Source organism: Equus quagga, chromosome 1 (genome assembly GCF_021613505.1).
Source record: "Equus quagga isolate Etosha38 chromosome 1, UCLA_HA_Equagga_1.0, whole genome shotgun sequence".
Classification (NCBI taxonomy): domain Eukaryota; kingdom Metazoa; phylum Chordata; class Mammalia; order Perissodactyla; family Equidae; genus Equus; species Equus quagga.
This window is the reverse complement of record NC_060267.1, coordinates 124,276,584-124,296,837: the sequence shown is the minus strand read 5'-3', so window position 1 is coordinate 124,296,837 and position 20,254 is coordinate 124,276,584. Positions and strand designations below refer to the sequence as shown.

The following is a 20,254-nucleotide window of genomic DNA, read 5'->3' as shown; positions in this document are numbered from 1 at the left end:
CGGCCTGGGCTTCACTGGTTCAGATCCTTGGTGTGGACCTACACACCACTCATCAAGCCACGCTATGGTGACATCCCACATAGAAGAATTAGAAAGACTTACAACTACGATACTACAACTATGTACTGGGGCTTTGGGGAGAAAAAAAGAAAAAGAGGAAGATTGGCAACAGATGTTAGCTTAAGGCCAATCTTCCTCACAGAAAAAAAAGTCACAAAATCCTTTATTCAAGACCATCTTAGACTATTTATCTCAAACAACTCTTCACTTTATTAATACATTTTTTTCTATTGAAAATGACTCCTAAAGAACAAAACAGTGGAGAGAAAACATATCAACAAACATTTAATAATGACATTTCTCAAGTATTAAGGAGAGAGCTCTAGATTGATGCATATTGATTTACTTTGCATTTTGTAATTACCTCTTATACTAGTGATTCTTAATATCATGGAACCTCTCCCACAATAAGCATATGCCACAAACATTTTGCACATAATTTCACAAGTTCATAGCCCTCCTGAAGCCTATTCATGGACTCCATTTACAGAAGTGGTAACAGTTTCCAGAAATTGACTCATTTTCTCATGTACATCCTAAAAACACCACTTTCTCACAATCTTCAACTTATTTCGTAGACAAATCAATGTTACCAGTTAAAAACTACCTACAATACTAAAGAACAAAAATATATCTGGCTTGAAGATATCTTATTAAATATTTTTGGATGCTGCTTTCTACCTTTGAAGTTTAAGAATAAAAAAAGACATTTCAATAAAAACAGATCCATACTGAAGTCATTTTCCTTTGTGTGAAGAAATATGAATGAACTGTGCATTAATATTTAAAAGTAAAGTAGATCACTGCCAAAACTTTAAATATCTGAAGAGCACGACAAATTCTAAACACAATCAGACCACACTGCCACTTCAATACCCTCGGGAATGGTGCGTGCCAGCCTGTCTATGGCTTAGGATCTGCTTCCATGCTTGTTTCCTGAGCTTCTTCCACCTCTGAGAGCTTTTCATCATCTGCAGTGGAGAAAGAGACATAAAATCATAGCCAAATTTGCTTAAATTGCATGTTTAATGAATACATTAAAACATTTTTATCCTTTATTAGCCAATCTATTTAAAGCAAAGACAGCAAAATGACAACCTATGACTGTAATTGGCTCACACAAGTATTTGCTTTTAAAAGTGCTGTTTTGGTGGTGGTTGTTTATTAGTTGAATGAAAATGTAAAACTTATGTGACAGACTTCACTAAACAAATAAAAAAACAAAACTAGGTCTTAGGCTTTTCTCAAAAACAATCAGAAGATCAGATAACACAGAAATTTCCAACGAGCCATAGTTAATACCAAGAGCAAGTCTCCAGTTCCTCAAAGCACACACCGTTCATTCACTAAGTGTGCAGATGTGACAAGGCACTGATTACTTCACTCACCTATTGCTGCGTGGGTCCTGAATCATAACTTTATAGCAATAAACTATAATAAACCAAGAAAAATTCCAAATCTATGATCCTTGAATTTCTCTTAGTTTAAATCACTACATGTGCGTTTAAATCATATATTACTACAAATTCAGGCTTTTCTACGTATATTCAAAAAACAGAACAGTATGAATACCTCCTAATGTCATCTAGCTATACCCTTGTTCTGAAACTGAAGGTGTACTCTCTCTTTAAGATGTATATTTTAGAAGAAATGCCTCTGGATCATTTAAAAATGTTAAACATTCATTTTGAGACTATTCCCACTTACTTTCCAGTGTTTGCTGAAGTTCATGGATGGTGCTGAGAAGAACGTGAAACTGTTTACGTCTTAATTCCAGCTGTGTTAACAAGAAAAAATTAATACACATTGATCTATGAATATATACATATCACAAGGCTAATATTCACATGCAAATACCTTATCTTCAACACTTTCTTTAATATGTGAAAGATGTTCTAGTTCTTTTCCCAGAGCCTCTAGTTCCCTGAAAAAAATAAAACAGTGTCATATTTTGCTAATTGGGGGAACAGAATTCACAATTAATATCTAACTTTTTAGTTAGTAAATAGTATTTTAAAAATAAAAAAGGATAAGAAGTGATAACCATCCATTAGGGTGAGACTTTTAAAACTAAGAATGATTTCTTCTTAACTCCTAAATATGTACTCATTTTCATTAAAATTATATTTTTAGATAATTTTTCAAGTACAGGAAATCATAGATAATAGAATAACAAACGTCCCAAATTGATAACTTTTAACATTTTATCATACTTACTTATAAGTCTTTTTTCTCAGTAAAAGAAAGAAAACATTGCAGATTAACTTGAAATACCCTTTGAACTTCACCCCTCATCCTCTATCCCAGGCTTTTTTCTTCCTCTAGCCCCCACTCAGGCAATCACTATATCATTCCAATCCTTTTTTTATGCATATATTTGTATCTGTGAATAATATACAGTATTAGTATATAATATTTTGGGGGGTTCTAACTTTTATAAATGGTTATTATTCTGTATTTCAGAAACTTAGGAATAATTTAAAATTCATTATATGTTTTCTGTTTTTCTTTTCACTGATTTTGAGATTCGTGTTTAAAAAGTGTATATCTAGGGGCCGGCCCCCTGGCCGAGTGGTTAAGTTCGCGCGCTTCACTTTGGCGGCCCAGGGTTTCACCAGTTCGGATCCTGGACGTGGACATGGCACTGCTCATCAAGCCATGCTGAGGCAGGATCCCATATAGCACAACCAGAAGGTCCTACAACTAGAATGTACAACTATGTTGTACATTTGGGGAGAAGAAGAAAAAAAAAAGATTGGCAACAGATGTTAGCTCAGGTGCCAATCTTTAAAAAAAAAAGTGTATATCTAGTTTATTCTTCTTAACTGCAATTTAGTATTTACTATATGAGTAGACTATGTTGTACTTATCCCATTCTGTACTGATGCATTTACTTTACAACTATAGTCAATAAAGCAAGAGGAAGGAAAAATCTAACCAACAGTATTAGAACATGTAATACTGAAGATCTGATCCCTCCTTTTGAAACATATTATGTATTCCCATAAAAATGGAATGCATAGGCTCGTATGTAAACATTTATGTACAAAGATTAGTTCCTTTCAAAGTAAAGCGCTGAACTTACTTTAAAGTCTCATGCCTGTCTGGATGATGCTGGATCACTTTTGCCAAAGCATCATATTCTGAAAGATATAAAAATATTTACCAAATTAAGATTTTTGAACCTGGATATCAAAATAGAATATTTAATATCACAAATCTCTCCAAGTCACTTTCCCAGTACAAACAGAAGTGAAAATATTGAAGGATGGAAAGAATACTGCCAGTTTCACTTGATTCAACCATAACTGTAATGATACAGGACTGCACAAGTGTTCCAAACAAGGCTTGACTTTAGCTCCCACTCTGTTTTTCCATTCACCTATCGCTGGGCAGAATATAAGAGGCCAGATAAGCATAGCAAACTTAAGTCATTATTGATCATCAAGTGGACTGATTCTGAAGAGGATTTCATTCACTATTCGCCCAGCAAATAAAAGATCAGTGAGGTAAATATCCTACCATGAATCTCAGATCTTAGACAAAGCAAATTACACTTCTCCCTCATTCTAAAGGTAAAGATTTCAGAAACTTAGAAAGGATTTAAAATTCAGGGACTCTGTTTCTGCTCTGTTGAGACTTCTAATATGTATCTCTTGTTAACCTTTCTTATGAAATGATGAAAGGCAGCACTCATTTAAAAGCCTCATAAATCAAGAAAAACACTGTAAATGATTTTTAAATGATCTTAGAATTGATATTAATTGTTAAATAAGTTGGTATATCTTGCAATAAATTGGCCAGTGAAATTTGACCACATGCATTTTAGACTGAATTCAAAAACCAATTTTTAAAATAAGGAATTAAATATCATCTTAATTTGCTCATTAAAAAGTAAAATTCATTGTCTTGGAAATCAGCATATTAATTCAATAAAAGTATGATTTCTAATAAAAAATTTTTGGATTACAAAATAATACATTCTCAGTTTAAAAAAGAAGAACCTAAGCCAGAAAAACCCACAACCCAAAAATACTGATCAACATTTTCTATTTCCTTCTAGTTTTTCATGTATATGTCACAATGTAATTATACATTATATTTTTTATCTTTCTTTCTTTCAATTTACATTATAGGAGAAGCAAAGCCCCTCCATTAAAAATCATTTTAAAATAGTTTTTATAGGCTACAATAAAGACATACCCTAATTTAAAAACAAAAGAGATCAGAACAAAACTAAACTTTACCTTCCTCTTATTTGATATTTAGGCAGCTTGTAAATGTTTGCTTGTTTTGTACTTAATAAAAAACTCACTGGGCTTAAATTCTTTTCTTTTTTCTTTTTTTTTAAAAGTTGCTCCATTAAACAAACAAGAAACAAAACCCTAAATCTGGTGTATCTGTGTAAACTGCCTTTGCTGATTAACCACCACGTTATTTAGACAGAGGTGTCTGAAGACAGTGAGAAAAAATGAGAGCTTGAGAAATACTTAGATAATCAATACAAGCCAGCAAAAAATAATTTTTTTGGCACAGCCTTCTTTCTCCGCTATTTTAGAGAATAATATAGTTTTAAAGAATTAAGTTTGGATCCGAATTCTTTTTTTATAATTCAGGTTGATTCTAGCTGAAGATTTTCCCGCACAACATTAAAAACTGCATGAAAGTACCAGTCAGTAACAAAATGTTTGCACACTAAATCCCACAAAACCCTTACCTTGGCGATTTTTTCGTATTCGTTTTGCTTGAAGAATTTGCTTTTTGCACTCAGCAATTTTTTCATGTGCTCCAGCAATGCTACATTCTATATAAAAAGGTTTTTCAAAGACAGATACGACAACATGTATAATCTCCATACATTTTCAACTTTAAAATGTGTTTTTTAAATTAAGTTCCATTGCTAATTAAATAGATGCTGGAATTTAAAAAAACCACTGTAACCCAAAGTATTGTATCATATTAGAATATATTTTTATAGCTAACATTTACTATATTTTTTCTATTAATAGTGTTATCGTTATTATTCTCCCAGTAACCAAAAAAAAAGTATTATCAGATATTGTTTCCTTTAGGCCATAAAATTAAAATTACAGACAGAAACATTTATTACTTTAAGTTTCTTTACCTATTTCCTTGTAAATTTTTTCATAATTTTCCATTTCTCTGAGATTCATATCATATACCAGCAAAGTTTTGCCCATTGAAAATTCACATTGGGACAGTGTGCTCAGCATACGTTGGTACTGGCTGTATCTGATGAAAAAGAGAAATAGAATAAAGATTTTTTGTAGACTGCCAAAGTTGAACTATTATAGTGTAGGCAAATATTTGCCACTTAAATTATACCAAGTTCTGAGAGAATCATTTACTTTATTTAAAATAATTTAGAATATCTGTCCCTTATGTTTTCTTTTTCCAAATGCGGTATACTTGAATTTATAAACTGCTTTAGTTACAAACGCAAAGATGTGTCTGTTGTTCTTATCAATATAAGCTTAATTCAAACAACTATTTGTTTGAATATTGTTTAAAATACTTTCTAAAATGTTTTGATTAACATGGTTTTTTATCTTCACAATTGTATTCTCACAACTTTTTCACTCTATACAATTATTTATATACGTGAAAAGCCAATTCAAATGAGGAAAGTTTCCCTAAGTTAAAAAATTATTGGGGCTGGACCAGTGGCATAGCAGTTAAGTTCATGCACTCTGCCTTAGTGGCCAGGGGTTCGCAGGTTCAGATCCCAGGCACAGACGTAGCACCACTCATCAAGCCATGCTGTGGCGGCATCCCACATGAAATAGGGGAAGATTGGCACAACTGTTAGCTCTGCAACAATCTTCCTCAAGCAAAAAGAGGAAGACTGGCAACAGATGTGAGCTCAGGAACAATCTTCCTCACACACACAAAATTATTAAATACATATAAAACCTTGTAGCCACTTTTCATTAGCTTATTTAAAAAGGAGAAAATTGGGGCCAGCCTTGTGGCACAGTGGTTAAGTTCGCATGTTCCGCTTTGGCAGCCTGGGGTTCGCTGGTTGGGATCCCAGGTGCAAACATGGCACTGCTTGGCAAGCCATGCTGTGGCAGGCGTACCACATATAAAGTAGAGGAAGATGGGCACAGATGTTAGCTCAGGGCCAGTCTTCCTCAGCAAAAAGAGGAGGATTGGCAGCAGAAGCTAGCTCAGGGCTAATCTTCCTCCAAAAAAAAAAAGGAGAAAATTTGATTTAGATATTTGTCTTACTAAACACTTATCTGCAAAAAGTGATCAAGTTAATGAATCTGAATCTAATCTTCATTTCTTCTTACCCTTACACCTTCAGCACATTTTAATAAACATAGAGCAGGCCTCTGAAGAGAAGTAAAGGCTAGAAAAATCTACTCTTGATTAACCAAGAGTTGATTCCATTGGACATTTATGGTGAGTGAAAAATTAGAAATATTAACAAGACTGTATATATAGATGGTCTAAAACCACATCAGGACATTGGTACAGACACAATGGGGAAATGAAATACCCCTCTTCCTGCGATCCAGAGTTGCACCATTTAATGAAACTTTTCACTAGCAGATTAATTCTCCGGTCATCTCCAGCACCATCTCCATCAATTAGGAGACGCTTCCTTATGACTTCGTCTGGAGGAAAGAAGAACAATGTGAATTAAAATGACCCTCTGGCTCTTGTTAACTTTCAGGGACAAAAGAGCTGATAATAAAACTGTTGGCAAGGGTGTTGAGAACTACACTGACATACGCCAAAGGAATGTAAACCGGTACACCCTTTGTACAGCAACTGGGCAACAACAAACAATACAAAAACTGCACATACCTTTTGAGTCCATAATTCCAATTCTAGGAATTCCTCCTATAGACACATGTGCACTCATGAGCAAAGATAAAGGATGTTCTTAACAGTGCTGTTTGTAGTATAAAGATTGCAAACCTAAACATTCACGACTAAGAGACTAATTCAATTATGAAACATTCATATAATGTATTGTCATGAAGCCAAAAGAATAGTGTGGATGTATATACTGACGCCTAAAAAATCTCCTTAAATATGTTAAGCAGAAGGAAAACAAAACAGGTGCAGAGAAGCACATACAGTTTGCTGTCATTTGTATAGAAAAAGGACAGGCTTTGTATGTATGTGTGTGTGTCTGTGCGCATCACACATGTATGTGTTTATGTATTCAGAGAATATCTTTGGAAGGATACACAAGAAACTGGTAACAGTGTTTTTTTTCTGGTGAGAGGGACTACAGATGGAGGTGGAGAAAATATTTAGTTTTCCTATACGGTTTTGTAGAGTTTGTTTTTTCCATGTACATGCATTATTTTTTAAAAAATAAATTTTAAAGTGTGAATGATTCCTGGAGAGTGTGCATGATGAATCAACAGCAAAATCTTTAAACAATAGTTCCTGTGTGTAGGCAGAAGTATTTTTGAGCGCAGGTGCAGCGGAGATAAACTTTGGAAGGCAGATGGCTTCAGTTTTAAAATCTATTCTATGACAACATCAGATAAACATTTTTAGAATTGGGTTTTGTTCTCTGAGTCATGGCTTTGACAGGCTGCTCAAGCTACAGATTCATTCAGTGTTTTAATTTTATACTTTAAAACACAAACTAATGATTTCAGTTTTTAATCAACAACAATGTTATTTGAGGAGACTGAGAAATAAAACACATTCCTTGAAGAGATTAAAATGCAGAAAATGAATAAGGTTTTTATTTATTACAAACATGTTTTAACTTTGTTAAAACAAAGGTAAACATCCTCTGGGTTAGCAGTCTGGTAGCATCGATGCTGTTCAATTCCTTTGCTTTGCTTTGCTTTGTGATTCCTTTAGTGGTCTCTGCTCTTGTCAAGTCCCCAAGGAGCCCCATCATCCTCCTAAATGCCTGCGCCTCCTACTTTATTGAGGACCAGGGATTTCAAATGCAAATGCATTCAGGGAATAGGGAGATAACATCGGAGGGAAACTGAAAGTACTATGACTAAGGGGCAAGCTATAACAGAGCTGATTTTTCAAGAGATTTTTAAAGTTTGGTGACTAACTAAAAATTTTTCAAACACATTTTGTGACCATTTTAGCTGTACACTTAAGCTCTGTGCACTTTTATATATGTATGCAATATCCCAATTACAAAGTTTTTGAAAAGTGCTTAAAACACTGTACAGGCCAAATAATCTTGGGGAAAAGGTTACGAAGTGACCTTGTCCATTCTGTTTCCTCCCCAGCCTCTCACACTGTGTCTTCACATTTCTGATGCTCAATAAATATTTTTAAATTGGATTTGTGGTGCCTGCATGGGACCATCCGCCCTCCAAAGAGCTTTGTCTCAATAAAACACTAACAAGGACTAGGAGTCAACTATGTTATTTTCAGGTCCACAGCAGAGATTTCTCTACTTGTACAAAAGACATGAATACTTGATCCATGAGCAGATGTGTCCATAGGTACCAGAGTTAATTTCTGAGGTTATCAAATAAAGACCTGAGCTGTTTCACTCTAGTTGGAGAAATACCACACATAGGAATGCACACACAGAAGAGGCTGTGATCATTAAATGAGTGACACAGTACACAGCAGAAGAGACTAGGAGAATGCCCCTCTTTGGCTTGGGGCATCAAGGGAAGTAGAATTTGAGCTACTTTTCTGATACTCAAAAATGCTAAAGGGCATTTTAACAATATCTATCAAAGTTTCAACTAACATACAGCCTTTGACCCAACAATCTTAGATTTACTTGCACATATGCAATATGACATGTCCGATAACTTATTGAAACGTAATAACAAAAGATTAGAAACGACCCAAATGTCCATTAACAGAGGACTAGTTGAACAAATTTTGGTATAAAAATATGATGGAATACTATGAAGCTATAAAAAACAAAGACTAAGGAAACACTATGTATTGATATAGAGAGATCACTTAAGACAACTTGTTAAAAGAGTGAGGTAAAGAACAGTATGTATGGTATGCTTCTTTTGATATAAAAATGAGGAATAAGAATATATTCATATGTGCTTATATTCCCATAGATACCCTGGAATGACATACAAGACACCAATAAAAGGGGTTACCAAGGGAGATAGGTAGTATAAGTAGGGTAGATGGAGGGTAAGCTGGAAGATGGGGAAATATCTATATATTATTTGATTTTTTTTTAACAATATGAGTACTCAAAATCTATTAGCTGTTGTTTGCAAAAGAAAGCTATGATTGTGGTGACAGCATCACAGCTGTTTGCCTATGTCCAAACACATCCAACTGTACACATGAAATATATGCCGCTCTTTGTATATCAGTTATACCTCTATAAAGCTGTTTTAAAAAAGGAAAAAAGAAAGCAAGCTGAAGTCCTTTCCCAGCCCCCATCGAGGCAAGGAGAAAGGTGTGAGCCACCACAGAGGCAGGGGATGAAAGGCTGGATCTGGGACAGGAGTACACTAGAACACTGGGGAGGCTGGACGAGTGAAGATGAACAGCGGGACCAAGGATAGAAAGGCAGGCAGAAGTCAGATTGTGTGAGTCCACACTAGTAAATGCCATACCAGTAGACTTGGACCTTGCTGGGAGGCAACTGGGAGTTGCTATAAGTTCATGGGCAAGACTTTCTTGGAGGATTAAGCTGAAGGCAGTGTACAAAATGGACTGCAACTACGAAACGCCCAAAGGCAGAGAGGCTAGTTAGGAGGCTACCAAAGCCGCAGAGTAGGAGCAAAATGGTATGAAACAAAAGTTGAGGAGATTAGAATCACAGGTCCCGGGCGGCTGGTTAGGGCTGAGCAGACGTGGTTTGGAAAAGGTAGGGGCCAATGCCACACTGGTGGCATGAGCAGGCGTGTGTTACGACCAGTTCTGGGGACACAGGGGATTCCCTGTCAAGGCATTCGTAGGTCTTTCTTCCACTTCAGCCCTATCCCTTTTTCGTCTAAGAGCATTTCTTTACAGCCAAATCCACGGGCCAGAGGTCAAAAACTGGGGGCCGATGTTTTGGTTAGTGTTTACTTTGCATGTATGTACATGTGTGACCAACATTTAATTTCATCTGTAAAGTGGAAATAAATCTATCTACTTTGTAAGACTCCTGCGAAACTTTATGGAAATAAAAGTATACAAAGGAGCACAATGATTGATCATAGTAGGAAAGCAAAAAAACCCCTATCTTTATCTTTATGTTAAACTGAATCCACAACTTACGTCATCCTAAAAATGTTAAAAAGTGAGTAAATGTTGAAGGTATATCTATAGATATATCTATATACCTATGTAGACATATATTATGCATTTATGCAAATAAAGGATTGCCCAGTTATGATTTCTCACAGTCTGCTTTTGTCTTAAGCTTCATATTGCAAGGTCATGGTATTTCTGGCTTAAACTGTATAGAAAGTTGCTGCTTAGAAAATTCTCTGGGACTCAACAACAAAAAAGCAAACCTGATTTAAAAAACAGGCAGAGGATCGGAACAGACATTTTTCAAAAGAAGATATACAGATGGCCAATAGGCACATGAAAAGATGTTCAGCACCACTAGTTATTAGGGAAATGCAAATCAGAACTACAATGAGGGGCTGGCTCAGTGGTGCAGTGGTTAAGTTCACACATTCTGCTTTGGCAGCCCGGGGTCTGCCAGTTGGGATCCTGGGTGCGGACATGGCACCACTTGGCAAGCCATGCTGTGGTAGGCATCCCACATATAAAGCAGAGGAAGATGAGCACGGATCTTAGCTCAGGGCCAGTCTTCCTCAGCAAAAAGAGGAGGATTGGCAGCAGATGTTAGCTCAGAGCTAATCTTCCTCAAAAAAAAAAAAAAAGAACTACAATGAGCTACCACCTCACGCCCACCAGAAAGGCTATTACCAAATAAAAAGACGAGAAATAACAAGTGTTGGAGAGGATGGGGAGAAAAGGGAACGCTCATACACTGCTGGTGGGAGTGCAAACTGGTACAGCCACTATGGAAAACAGTATGGAGAATTCTCAAAAAATCAAAAATAGAAATACCACATGATCCAGCAATTCCACTTCTGGGTATTTATTCAAAGAACACAAAAACACTAATTCGAAAAGATATGGACCCCTATGTTCACTGCAGCATTATTAACAATTGCCAACAATTGCCTTGGAAACAACCTAAGTGCCCATTAATGGATGAATGGATAAAGATATAGTATATATACATAATAGAATATTACTCAGCCATAAAAAAGATGTAATTTTGCCATTTGCAACATCAATGGACCTTGAGGGTATTATGCTAAGTGAAATAAGTGAGACAGAGAAAGCCAAATGTGGTATGATTTCACTCATATGTGGAAGATAGAATAACAACTGCAAACAAACACATAGATACAGAGAATAGATTGGTGGTTACTAGAGGGAAAGTAAGAAAGGAGGAGGGTAAATGGGGTAAAAGAGCACATGTGTACAATAACGGATGGTAATCAGACTTTTGGTGGTGAACATGATGTAGTCTACACAGAAGTCAAAATATAATGACATACATCTGAAATTTATACAATGTAAAAAACTAGTGTTACCTCAATAAAAAAATTTTTTTAAAAAAGGAAATTCTCTAGAGATGAGTACTAAAATAACATATATAAAGTACAGAGTATAGCTCCAACAGCAACAAATAAAACAAAAAGGGAAATTGCTAGTTTGAAAACCTCTGTTCTTTTTAAATTTAAAGATGGCCTGCTGCTGCTGATTCCTAACATGTACGACATGAGTATTATCACTTTTAATAGCACCTGATCAATGAGCTCTAGAGTGAACACACCTAAAACATGCTTTGTTTACTATACGCATTGACTTCATAAATTACTAACATGCTTGAAGCGCTCTGTAAGCAGTTTGAATGCTAATATTAATAATTCTGGTGGGCCTTGGTCCACCATATAAAAACAGTAAAAATGACTTAGAAACTATTTTAGTGATGTTATCAACATCATTCCATAGTTGTCATGATTACTTTCTTTGCTGACTACGAGAATCAATGCCATCTGGAAAGAGCTTTTAAATCAAAATACTCAACATCTGCCCTAAGAATGGTGGTTTCCACCTGACCTTAGGTTTGTAGGAAAATTTCCCACTGGATTCAGTTGTATGTTGTACCATAATTACACTTACAAAATGTCTGCCATTCAAAACACTTTAAAATCAGTTACGACACATGTATGCTGATAAGCAAATATTCACTTGCAAAACTGGGGTGTATTTTAGACTCCTTGTCTTCTATGCCAACCTATACCTAGAAGAAATAGAAACTTACTTATGACATTAAATAAGCCTCAAAAAGTCCTTCCATGGGGTTAGATTTTAATTCCCCATTTTCCATAAAAGGAGAACAGGCAGAAATGACTCCTTTACAGTCACTACACCAACTCTCCATTTCCAAGCCTCTGGTCAGATGACACAGATATTTTAACTGTGTTCTCATTTTACCATGGAAAGGACAATCTCTTACAAACCCAGACTAACATTCCTTTCAAAACTCATAATTGTTATTCCCTCACAGTAGCTATTAAAACCTTGATTACAAAACAAGTTTTCAGGACATCATGGAGCAAATACTCAAAAAAGGAAAGAGGAAAACAATTTGGAAGATAATGGTGGGACAATTTCCGAAATACTTACTTCTTTAGGGACAGGTCAAGGCTTGACGAATGTGGCAAAAGCCTCAAGTTATGTAATCTCCTCAGAGGGCTAAGCAACCGTCCAATGGGCCTCCCCAAACTGCTAGACCTCAGGGCAGTACAACCTCACCTGCTTTAGGAATTGGTAATCCTGTGATCTACCAATGAGGATTAGCATGCCCTTTCTAAAGGCAGTTGAGCAAGGACTTGCAAAGCCACCACTGACTTTTTCTTGGTTTCTGAAACACTCTGGATCTGAAGTGAAAAGCGCCGGAAGGGGTAACAATTTGAGACAGGATGACAGTGGAAAAAATAGCTGGCTATTAGGGCCGTGTATCAAAAAAAGGTATCAAAAATGAAAATAAATAAAGCCTTGGACCTGTCTTCTGGAAATTATTTTCATTAGTATGTAAAGACATCTATACAAATATCTCTATTGTAATAATATTTGTAAGAGTAAAAAACTAGAAATAACTAAATGTTTAAAAGGGGACTAATTTTTAAAAAAATAGAATACCACACACTGATACAAAAGAATAAGGTAGAAAGAGCTCCAAGACGAATTAGAGAGAGGTCCAAGATATATCATTAATCAAAGTACAACACAGAAAAGTGTGAAGCATTTACATAAAATTTTAAAGTGTGTATACACACTGGCATACTAACAGATACATAACGCTTGCAATATGTTAAGTACTGTTCTAAAGGTTTTTCACATACGAACACACTGAATCCGTTCAACAGCTCTATAACGTAGCTGCTACTCTGCATTACCCCTCATTTACCGATGGAGAAACTGAGTTACTTGCCAAAAATTAAATGTCACAGGAAGTAAGGAGCAGCAGAGCTAGGACTCAATCTCAGGAATCTGACATCAAAGAAGGTGCTTTTTACCTTTTATGGGCATTTAAAAATCATTCTGGAAGGGTACACAAAAACAGTTTATAGTGATTACCTCTGGGGAGAGGGATTAATAGTGAAAGATTTAGAGGAGAAAGTCTTCACTTGTCATTTTGTATATTTCTTCTTGAATTTTCTGATGTATTATTTTTAAGAAAATCAGCAGTGGTTATCCCAGTAGTGAGCTTATTGGTCATTCTGAGGTACTTTTCTTCATTTTTTTTTCTGTATTAAAAATTCTAATTAATGTTCTTTAATAAATCTATGACGTGTTAGTGAGAAAAAAGAAAACTGGCTTGGACTGACTTATTAAGAGCAGAGACTAAGGCCATGTAAAAGCAATGAGCATGCAGATTCCTGTTAGATTTATCATTGGATTGCCACTACTCACAAATTATTAAGATAAATTACATATATGCTAGTGTGTTACATTCCTTATGGTAAAATAACATCTGGCCCCTCCTTTCAAGAAGCATAATTAAAATCATTAAAACAACTTCTAAGGTCAACAATACTAAAAAGACACAAAAAAGGCAGAAGGAAAGAACAATAAAAAAGACAGTTTGATTACTCCATGTAAATATTGATCTCTCGTGAGATACTTAGGACCAGTCTAAAGAAATTGCTGATGCCAAAGTAAATTACTTAAACCAAAATTAAAGTAAAAATTAAAAAAAGAAAAGCAAAAAAATGGTGCTGGGGTCCTTTGTCTTTCTCTAGATTTATTTAAATGTTTAGAGTACAGTGCTAACAAAGTCAAGGTTGAAAGTCCAATGTTGCTTTGAGAAACCATTTATCTTGGCTAAAGAACCCTTTAATAGTTGAACTGCATCAGTAATCCCTGCACTAGGGCCACAGATGAGGGAACAAAGTGGGCAAATCCACTGGCACCAGTGAAAAAAAAACCTAAACAAATCCTGTGCCCGCAAATGTCTAATTAACATTGGACCAGCAATTGAAACAGGAATAAGAGCAGCAGCAGACACTTACACGGCATTTATACACTCCTATTTAATGGCCATACCTCTTGTTTGTTTCTTTTCACTTTGAAAAGTGTCCTGGTTTGGACAATAAATTAAATGGTCACTCAACTTCGAAGTGATATACATACATTATCACACTTCATCCTTGAAACAACCCTATAAAGTGTGTATTATCTTCCTTTTACAGATGAGTAGTTTCACCTCTGCAGTCATAGAAAAATATACACAACTACATTATTAGAAAGTCATAGTACAGTTCCATTATTCTGTCATATTGTTCACAGGCATATTAAAAACCATTATTTCAAGGTTTAACAAGCAGATAGTCATGCATTATGCTTTCTAATTTAAAAAGAACAACAACAGCAACAAGCTCTGTCAAAACAAACAAGCTCTATTAAATGGAATGTACAGCCACATCCAGTTCCCCACCACCCCGTTCTCACCTCTCATCTGTTGCTCTGGCATATCAATATACCTACTTAATGTTCTCTGTGCTACAAAGAGTGCTTCTGAAATGATTTTTATCAGGGTACTAACACTGCTTAACACCCTTTAAATTAATGCATAGAAAATACATACTGTGAACCGAGTTTAAATTAACACTGACAACATCTAAACTGTTTCTCAGTTAGCCAAAATGCTGGGGTGGCAACATGGGGAGAGAGAATGGCTTTGCCAATAACTAGCTATGTGACAGTAAGTCACTAACTTCTCAAGACCTCCATTTTTCCATCTATGAAATGATAGTGTTGTTGATATCTATAGGTGAGTAGCTATAGATAAAACAAGATAATACCTCTTTCCTTCCCTCTGAGGTAGGACAGTTCCTCAAATTAACCGAAGTGTCCTTGTATTGGGTGCAGGAAAGAAAGAGTTCCCAGTCCAATTGGATATGCAGACCCATATGTAAGGATTACATGAGGGCATACACCTTGCCAGGCACCCCAAATTTGTGAGCAGACATTGGCCCTCCTCTAAGCTCCAGAGGCAGGCACTGGTACTCCTCCAAGAACTTTTCAGGTGGATGACTGAGAGATCAAGGCTATCCACTTCTCAGTCTTCTCTAGTGCCATCACTCTAATCCAAGTCGGCCTCGTCTCTTACTTGGAATACTTCTCCTTAGCCTCCCTGCTTCCATTCTTGCCTTCCTAGAATCCGTTCTCTACACAGCACCCTGAAATGATCTAAAAGGCGTATGAGATCACTAACTCTCCTGATTAAAATCCTCCAATCATTTCCAATGCGTTCCAACAGAAGACAATCCAATCTCCCTTCCATGGCCTGCAAGGCTCTTCATGAGTTCTTGTTTATTTCTCTGACCTCCTTTTTTATCACATCCATCCTGGCACACCTGGATCCAGCCCCAGTGGCCTTCCTTAAAGGGCCCAGAGCTTGTTTTCGCCTCAGGCCTTTGCACTAGCTGTGGCCTCTATCTAGAATACTTTCCTGGGCTCTTCACACAGTTGACTCTTCAGGTGTCATTTTAAATCTCACTTTTCAGGGAGGTCATACCTGATTACCCTATTTTAGCCTAATTGTCGGCAGCCTTCCCCCATTATTCTCTGCCATCATTCCATCTAGTTCATTCTCAGTACTTAATTTCACAATTACGTTCTTTCTCAGAACTTATCTTACTTACTAATTTTATTGTACACTATTGCTTCTCTTCCCCAGGCAGGAGCCAGGCCTTCCTCTGTATAGTTTACTGCTGTAACCAGCACCACACAATGTGCCTAGAAGGTATGCAATAGATTTGTTGACCTATCACACATATTACTCACTTCTGCTTGCTTTTTACTCAAAGCTCAGTTGAGAAAAACAATGTTTATAGAAGATTACCTGAAGAAGGTGTAATTCCTCCTTTTCTCTGTGGTCTAGATATTCTTAAAACAAACAAGCAAAAAAACCTTGTCCCGAATTAAGGCAGTCCAGCAGAGCTACCCACCTAAACCATATGGTCTATTGACTTGAGAATGCCTTCCTAAACTCTGAGTTAGCCTTCTCTGACCTAGTAAGGGATGTGCTAAGAAACACATCAGCTATGATCCTCAGCGCTGAAAAGAAGTTACAGATATGACACTGGCTTTTCTTTATGATGACCCTAAAGAGAACGTTTTTATCTAGTGTTTAAATCAGAAAAACTGCTTGTCCTGATATCTAATGTTGCCTTCTCTCATGAACACTAGATCACAGAAGGGACCTGCTCCTGCCCCTTGGTATAGACTGCTACAGAAACAACGGCGCCTGCAGCTTTCTTAATTAACGTGCCAGACTTTCCCCATTGCATTTTGAGGATCACCCACACTTCTAACTGCCTCTTGTTTTTCCTAATCTCAATTTTCTTTATGCCCTGTTTCCTCATCAATCTATTTTATGTTTTCTCATTATGGTGAGCTGCCTTAGGCATTTCCTGGAATATGCACTATAAGTAAATTAAGCAGCAATATGCATAAAATAACATGGTTATTAGGTGAAAGATCAACTGGTTCTAGAAAAGAGAAGAGGGAAATATTGGAGGTGGGTCTTGAAGAATAAATGGTCGGGCACCGGGTAGAAAAGTCAGGGAAGGGCAATCTGTGCAGATAAAGAGAGGAAGAAGGCACGGTCCTCATCAAAGGAAAGTGGAGGACAAAGGAAAGTGACTCTGACATTTAACAGTATTTACTGAACATTACTATGTGTCCGACACAATGCAAAGCACTTTACGACTTTTATTGCACTTAATCCTCAAAACGACCCTATGAAGTAGATTTTATTATTATCTCCATTTACAAGGAATGAAACTGACGCTCAAAGAGGTTAATTAACCTGCATAAGGTCAGACAGCTTTTAAGTGGCAGAGTGGGGGTTCCTGTGGACTCCACCGATGTGGGGATGTCGGGGAGGGGGGGCACTTGACAGCAGTCAGTATGTTTACTAGAACTCATCTTCCTTCCTCATGTCCCATCTGACAAAACCTATCCCTTCTTTGGAGTTTTCCTTTTTTTTTTTTTGAGGAAGATTAGCCCTGAGCTAACGGCTGCCAATCCTCCTCTTTTTGCTGAGGAAGACTGGCCCTGAGCTAACATCCGTGCCCATCTTCCTCTACTTTATATGTGAGACGCCTGCCACAGCATGGCTTGTCAAGTGGTGCCATGTCCGCACCCGGGATCCGAACCTCGAACCCTGGGCCTCCAAAGCGGAACGTGCGCACTTAACCGCTGTGCCACCAGCCAGCACCTCTTTGGAGTTTTCTACCTCAATGAATAGAGAAGTAGCATGTAACAAGCACACAGTCACTCAAATCAGAAACCTGGGATAATCCTCAGCCCTTCACCTCACAACACTCACTCACTGACGTCCTAACATTCTACCTCATAAATTTCTCTCCCACCTCATCACTCTGCATTCCCTCTTGGTCCGCACCCCCATCACCTCTTATTAGAACCACTGCAGCAGTAGCTGAGAGACAAGACGCATAATGGCGAAGAGCAAGAATTCTGGAGCCAGACTGCCTGGTTTTGAACCCAGGCTCTTTAACTTACTACCTGTGCAGCCTTGAGCAAGTTACTGAACACCTTAGTGTCCCAGTTTCATCTGTAAAGTGGGGACAAGAATTAGAATACTGCTTGACATATGGTAAACACTACACAAATGTTAGAAATGAGAGAGGGAACCTACTTATCTCCTCATTTTCTCTTCCCGGCATCATTCTTCACATAGGAGAATGTGGTGATTGTTTTTTTAAAGCAAATCTGATCACACCATACCACTGTTAAAACTTTCAGTAGTTTCCCATTGCCTTCTGAAATCTCTGGCTCATAATTTTCTAAATTCTAGCCAATATTTGTCATCTTTGAGTTCTTCCAATACTTCACAGCCTTTGCACAAACGGTTTCCCACCTGGAACACATCAGTCCAAACTACATCTATTTATCCTTCAAAAAAGGGATTAAGAGTAATTTTTCCAGCGAGGTTTTCTGATCTCTGAGAATGGATGAGCAATCTTTGTTACACGCTTCTACAGTCCCCAACCTTGGACTTCCCTTGTGGTAACATTTGCCACCCTTAAAACTAATTATCCACGGGTCTTTCCCACTTGACTGGAACTCAGAGGGGAAAAAGGTCTTGCCTGTCCATTCTGCCAATCCCAAAACCTAGCCCAGGTAGGACGAATATCTACTGAATAAATGAAACTGTAATAAAGCAGAGTTAAAAATTTCTCATCAAGTTCCTGGACCTTTCAGAGCCTCCCACTTCACTATTCTTATCACATCCACAAATTTGGGCCTATTACTCTTCTTCGCATTGCCTGGTCCCTTAATATGGAGACCCTGTCTACCCCTAACCCTCCAGAAGTGGCCTCTTCAAGGGCATCTACAGTTATTGGTCATCCTTTCTTCAAATAGACCCAGTACCCCGAGATCTCCCCTTCCCAGATGTCAAAGGACTTCCTTCCTCCTCAACTGGATACCTTCTTAGGTTCCTCCTGCAGTTGCTCATCACGCCTGTCCACCTTCCCCAAGGATCACTCTATTTTATTTCTGCTCTCAGTCTGTAGACCACACCTTGGGCCCCTCCTCACATTAGTCCACCTTCCTAAACTGCCCTCACAACTTTTCACCAACCCAGCCTTTTACCCCCCTCCTTCCAGCTGACACCAAAAACATCCACCCTCCCCCAAAGACATACACACACACACCTCTTTGACTGTCCTGATCTACCCTAGGTGTCCCCATCCCTATACTGACTCTTCAAATCCCCCATGTACACTCCGAGTGTCCTCCAGATATACGCTGCCCACATCTATTCTCTTTTAGATCTGGTCCCCAGCTCCCTCTCCCCACCTCCAATGCAGGGCTAATTTCTGTACTTCATTGCGATCCACCCCATTGCCTGGGGCCCTTCCAGTCTGTCCAGAGGACTCCTCCAGGTGTCACCCTCTGTACGCTGACACCCCTAATGCTCTCATCCTGGAACCTCTCCCTTCCTTCCCGGCTTGCCCCGAAACCCCCGCCCCATCCCTGGAGTTCCCACTCCCTCCCAGCCCTCCACAGGCCCTCCGGACCCCCAGCTCCAGGACCTGCCCCACTTTCTCCCCTTCGCTGCTCCTCGGACCCCGCCACCCCTACCTAGAGCTCCCTCGCCACATGCTCCGACAGCCCGGATCCCTTCCGGGTACCACCCGCCCACGCAGCGCTTCCCGGGCCCCCACGTGTGCTCCCAGCCCCCCGACGATGCTCTCAGCGCCCCCTCCCCACTCCCGGCGCGGCCTCCCGAGTGCGGGCCGGGGAGTCCAAGGGCCTCCGAGGGGGATGAGGGGCTCGGGGGAAGTGGCTGGGGAAGCCTGCGGCTCCCAGGGGTCAGATCGCGGAGGCCGAGGGGGTCCCGGAAGCGGCGGGGGAGGCCGGGGGCCCCCGGGGAGGCCGCGGGGCTCCAGGGAACGGGCCGGGGCGGCGGCGAGTGGGCCTCACCGTCAGTCACGGCTCCCATGGCGTGCGCGGCGGCGGCGGCGGCGGCGCAGGCTGAGGCGGCGGTTGGCGGCGGCGGAGGTCAAACTCCCACAATGCAGCCGGGTAAACAGCCATGGAGGAGGAGACGGCGGCGCCCGCGGCCGCCTGCTCCGACGCCTGAGCCTCGCCGCGCCGCGCCGCCGCCGCCGCCGCC

General features: G+C 38.8%; 1 protein-coding gene across 1 annotated transcript; it reads right to left on the bottom strand.

The window, feature by feature from the left end:
* Positions 1-246: 246 nt before the first annotated feature.
* THOC7 (THO complex subunit 7) lies at positions 247-20,234 on the bottom strand. Its single transcript, XM_046637646.1, has 8 exons — positions 20,062-20,234; positions 6,587-6,704; positions 5,186-5,313; positions 4,778-4,864; positions 3,146-3,203; positions 1,918-1,984; positions 1,768-1,837; positions 247-1,031 (listed from the first exon to the last, which is right to left on the bottom strand). Exons 1-8 carry the CDS (start codon positions 20,078-20,080, stop codon positions 964-966), a joined length of 615 nt encoding a protein of 204 aa, XP_046493602.1. The 5' UTR covers positions 20,081-20,234; the 3' UTR covers positions 247-963.
* Between the last annotated feature and the right edge of the window lie 20 nt (positions 20,235-20,254).

Excerpts from the sequence above, each read along its gene's own strand:
- THOC7 (XM_046637646.1), bottom strand. Across the intron at positions 4,865-5,185 it reads AAAAATTTACAAGGAAATAG|AATGTAGCATTGCTGGAGCA; the intron begins GTAAAGAAACTT and ends CTTTTTATATAG. Across the intron at positions 1,838-1,917 it reads AAGAAAGTGTTGAAGATAAG|CTGGAATTAAGACGTAAACA; the intron begins GTATTTGCATGT and ends TTGTTAACACAG.